This window comes from Limanda limanda, chromosome 15 (assembly GCF_963576545.1).
Source record: "Limanda limanda chromosome 15, fLimLim1.1, whole genome shotgun sequence".
Taxonomy (NCBI): Eukaryota; Metazoa; Chordata; class Actinopteri; order Pleuronectiformes; family Pleuronectidae; genus Limanda; species Limanda limanda.
Genome location: NC_083650.1, coordinates 9,367,005 through 9,372,198, shown reverse-complemented (window position 1 = coordinate 9,372,198; position 5,194 = coordinate 9,367,005). Strand labels below are relative to the sequence as shown.

The window sequence follows — 5,194 nt, the reverse complement described above, 5'->3', positions numbered from 1 at the left end:
AATCCCATCTGCATGTCGCCGACTCTCTCTTTTCTCTCCTCTTTTTCTCCCTCACTGCAATCTCGCTCTATCCTTCTCTCTGAATCTCACAGCATCCCCTCGGTTCTTCTCATTCCCTCATTATCCTCCCTTTTTGTCTACCTCTCCTCCCCTCTTCACTCCGCTTTTTGTTATCAAGTGTTTCAATTAGCCCCCCAGCCTTCGATGAATGTTTCATGTAATCCAATCATGATAAAAGTGTAACCTTCGATAATCTGTTTCGACATAGAGAAAGCAAAACTATTATCATGTGAATTTTTACACTCGACAGAATTGTACATAAGCTAAATAAGATCCACTCTTTCATGCTCTTGCTTTGACTGCCCTGCACCTCTCTTCTGCCAACTGTTATACAGTTTGTGACTGTAAATGATTTCCTGTGTCATTCTACTTAAAGTTTAATATCTTGCAATCAGAGCAGTGATACTTCTTTCTGTTTATATTTTTGTGACATGCACTGTTTATAAAAACAAGGAAAGGAATGTGTGATTCATTTTGCAGCCTGTGGTCCTCAGTTCATATTTCATAATCTTTGACGTAAAACTATATAATAAATCTATTCAGCTGTTTATTAAAGCACTCGAGTGATTTGCAGCACACTAACTGGACACTAGCTGGACATACTGAGGGAGAAGTGTTATCATTCCATGTCATTTCTATACCCCAAAAAACAGCTAGTATAATTTTGTTTGGCTCAAAAGTATATTCTGAGAAGGACTCTGTACCAAATGATATTGTGCCCACTTTTCATTTTTACTGTAATGAAAGGGGAAAAGGTCCCTGTAGCCCCTAGCAACTCATACCAAAGTAGTCCTCACTCATTTACATTTTCAGCCACGTATTGATTATTAATCTGTGTAGAGAGAGAAATGATGGCTACTCAAAATGTGAAGGAACATGACCTCTTGCATTATCACAATATGTAGTCCAACCGTGATCTCATTTGTTTAAAGTGGCTGTGATCAGAAAATACCTGCAACGGGTAACACAAATATAATTATTAGCATATTCTTCTCCTTCTTCTCTTCCCACTCTTCAGCCTCTATGTTTTAGCCTTTCAGTGTTGTAGCTTTGTGACTCACAGCTTCACTGGCTCACTCGTATTGTCAACATTAGCATCATTTCCAGGGGCGAGGAGTCTGTTTTCAATGAAAAAGTTCCAAAAACACCAAATGACGAGAAATAGGGACTAGCTGGGGAACACATTAAAATACTTAGAAGTGTAGTTAAACTCTAAATGAATGCTAATGTTGCTTTGTGTCTCTTAAAGTGCAAGTGATCAACTGTTTGCCAGATCAGTTTATAAAGTGATAATATGTCACATTAAGAAGTGAACTTGTTTCCCATGTTACCAAACATTTGTAAGAATGTAATGAAATAAAACCAAAGTAGGAGAAGAACATTTCTTAATGGCAAAAGCAGGGAAAGAACCATGGGCCACATGATTTATTGGTAATCCACCAATTCATTATCTCTACTGGGTCCGGGAGAGGCTGGAGTCAATCCCATCTGACATTGGGTGAGAGACGAGGTTCACCCAGGAATGGTTGAATCCCAAACCTTCTAACTGCTCGGCTGAGTTGCTAACCACTGCACCAACGTGCCACTTTGACGGAACATGAAGACAGTTGTAGGAACTCGACCAATGCCACTGTCACAGGGTGAATAAACATGTTCTCAACCATTATCTCAATCTCTACATATACAAGACTGTCACAACTTGATCATAATACTCTTTGTTTTGTTTTTCTTTACAGTCACTATTTTCTTTGTCTTTAGAAAGGGTTAGGTAAGGCTTTAATACTTACAACTATTTTGTTTGAAACAGCTTAATGTAGTTTAAGTTTAGAAATGAATTGTTTTCTCTCAAATGTCCTCTGTCATCTGTTGCTTGTGCCATCTTTCATTTCTGAGATTATCATTACGTATTCCTCTCGCCAACCCTTTTCCTATTACTATTCTCCGTTCTGGAGAGAGGGTTGATTATTTAAATGAAAAAGGACATTGTGAACTACTCAAGATCACATTAAAAATTAATGAGATCACTGCGGATGCTGCAGCACATTGAGATTGAAAGAATTTATAACCCAAATGGATACTTTAACAGACATTTGTTGCAAAAAAAAAAATACAGTGCATTCTTAGCCAATGAATGATTTTTACACTGTAATACACAGATTTCTTTGTCCTCACATGCACATGCATTAAAGGATATTTGACCTATCATGTAATTGTGTGAGGTGATTGGTGCACACTATAGACGAACAAACTAGACAATGTATTTTGATGTTTGAATCTTTTTTATTGATCAATATATCAAAGCAAATTATTACACAGCAAAATTGTGCTGAGGGCAGGCAGTGGCATCCAATTGAAAAAATGAGTTCAAAGGGGAAATTCTAAGACAGTTCAGAAGGGTGGCACAACTTTTTTTTTAATAATTTTTTCTTTGAATTTACATTGGTGGCATGGAGATTTTTTTTTCATCGTCCCAAGTTTTCAGACAGTAAAGGACTCATGAGCATGAGCAATGGTTATTAAAGTCGAACAACAGCAGCACTTATGGAACCAGCCAATCGTATTCTGGACGCAAGACCAGAGACTGCAAGCAAATGGAAGAGCATTGAATATCAGAGGAGGAATGTGTAGGTGGTCTTCAAGCGTGGTTGGTCTCCCTTAGAGACCAAAACACTGGTCTTATTACAGCAGTTTTGAGGAGCAGTGGTATTTATGTTGTCTGATACCACCATCATTTTATCTTCCTGGACCCTGTAGGACCCTGGCGGAGTTTACTGAGTCTTCATGTTGGGTTTCAATGTTTCTTCTTGCTGGACTTCTCGATCATGGTCTCCACCACCATGGAAGTCTCCTCATAACCTTTAATCTTGCGGTCGTTGGAGTACTTTTCCACAGACTCCATCACCTCCACCTTCTCATAGCTCAGGGCGTCTGGGGTGTAGGTGCCGGAGCTGGTGCTAGTGCTGGAACTGGAGCTGGAGCTAGTACTGGCACCACGAGGTGCAGGCTTTGGAGTGGGTCCACTGGGGTCATCCCTGCTTTTCTTGAAGTGATCAGCAGCTGGGGTGGGATCTTTGGAGCCTGGGCCAGAGGGTGGAGGGGCTGGGCTTGGATCTTTAGGGTAAGGGTGAGGCTCTACGCTCTTATGCTTACCTTTACCTCCATTGTCTTTACCTTTTCCACCCTTATTGTCATCCTTTCCTCCTGGATTTACAGGCAAGGTGGGACTGATAGGCTTGGGGTCTGGAGTGGGCTGAGGAGGTGGCAGTGGGGGAGTGGGTGTTACGGGTCCATAAGGCTCATAGGGAGACTCCATTCCTTCTCTGATGGTGACATAGATGTGGCCGGCTGATGGTGTGCAAGTGTAAAAGCAGGGATCTGAGTAACTGCCGTCGCCGGTGACCAGGACGTACCGACCCTTGGTGTAGAAGTCAGCGATTGGCTCAGGCTTCTTATACTTCCTCAGTCTGTCTCTGACAATGTTACAAAGGGTGTCAAAGGCTTTGCTGATCTGAGCTCCGTCTGGGACATCCTGTGGAGACGCACCAGTGAGAACAGGCCTCTGCTCTTGTCTCTTCACCCTCTCCTCCTGCACTTCCTCAGACGAGATCCCCTTTGTTTCTTCTTCCTGATTCTCCCCAGGGGCTCCCACATTTCTGTCCTCATGGCCACTGTCCATCACATCTTTCGGGGTCAGCTCTTTCTTCTTCATGACCTTCTTGGCCAGGAACTTCTGACGGGGCTTGACGCTGGTGATGTCTTGGATAGCCTGAGTGATATCTGGAAAATAATTTGGTCAAAATTTAACGACCTAGAAAACACAAAAACCTGCATGTACTGTCAAGCTAAAGACAATAAAGACACTTTGATTTATGATTTGTTAACTTTGAAAAGCTGAATCTCTACAATAAATCATACAGTACTTGTCTCTGGGAATGGCAGCTGATTGTTGCACCCAGTAGTGATTCTGAATTGAAAGCAGCTGTGATGTGCTCATGGTGCTCTTACCTCTCCCCCTGCTTGATGCAGTTGGTGTGTGAGTGTAGCGGTAATTAGTGGTGAACAGGGTAATGGGAGTGCCAATTATCGCTGAATTCAACCTGCAGGAAAGAGAGCAGTGCAATGTCACATATTCAACCTCCATGAAGCAAGCAAGGGTAAGGAAATAAATTATTCACAAATGTCAAAAAAAGGAGTAAACAGGCAACTAATATTATCTGGTGTAGGTAATACATGAGAACAATCCCCCTCTGGTATTGTTCTGCTAGTGCAGTGAAGGGAAACATTTGCTTTCACACAGCACCATCTGCTGTCTGATTCTGCACCTTACATTAACCTAGTTACAGTAATGTCTATGCCATTAGCAAGATGACCCAACCTCTGTACTAGGTCAGAGAGTCTGTGTGTGTGTGTGTGTGTGTGTGTGTGTGTGTGTGTGTGTGTGTGTGTGTGTGTGTGTGTGTGTGTGTGTGTGTGTGTGTGTGTGTGTGTGTGTGTGTGTGTCAGCATCCAGGCAAAGTGAGCCCACCTGTTATCCTCATTCTCGATGATCCTCTTGTACCTCTCCAGCTCGTTCTCAAGAGACGTCTGGTACATGGACAGGTGGCGGCATTCGCTGGTGAACTTCTCCAGGGACCTCTCGGCTTCCTCGATCTCCTTGCGCAGAGACTCGATCTGCTCATTATACATCTGGATCTCGTCGTCGTAGCTCTCCTGTGTGTTTTTGATGGCTTGATCCAACATGGAAGTCTGAGCAAAGAGACAGAGGCAAGGGTTCATTATGAAATCCTGATTGATAACCAAAGGGCCATGGCAGAAAATGACGTCATTAATAATGCGTTTAGTTTGTGTTGCAAAAGAAAGTAAGAAATTAAGAAGATTGATCAGCATCTGAATGTGGTTAATGTATCACATTGTCTCAATAGATGAAGGATATACTAAGCATCATAAAGAAAGACTCACTGTGGAAATCAATACAGAAGAGAAACTAAATCTGATTCTGCTGCATTTGATTACACTAAATTGAAGCAGGGTTCTCCTTCAGGTGAGGAATCGTCATAAAATGGTCATGGCTGACATCTAGTGGTGTTTCTTCAGTCTCTAGTATTTAGCTATTAGCACAAGAGAGGAGGCCTAT

At 42.1% G+C, this 5,194-nt stretch overlaps 1 protein-coding gene across 1 annotated transcript in view; it reads right to left on the bottom strand.

The window, feature by feature from the left end:
* Nucleotides 1-2,851: 2,851 nt before the first annotated feature.
* LOC133021108 (filensin) overlaps nucleotides 2,852-5,194 on the bottom strand; it is an 8,344-nt gene continuing 6,001 nt past the window's right edge. The window contains exons 6-8 of the mRNA XM_061087880.1: nucleotides 4,586-4,806; nucleotides 4,066-4,157; nucleotides 2,852-3,837 (exon numbers count right to left, since the gene is read on the bottom strand). Of these exons, the coding sequence (XP_060943863.1) occupies nucleotides 2,852-3,837; nucleotides 4,066-4,157; nucleotides 4,586-4,806 (1,299 nt within the window). The remainder of the gene's footprint in view (nucleotides 3,838-4,065; nucleotides 4,158-4,585; nucleotides 4,807-5,194) is intronic.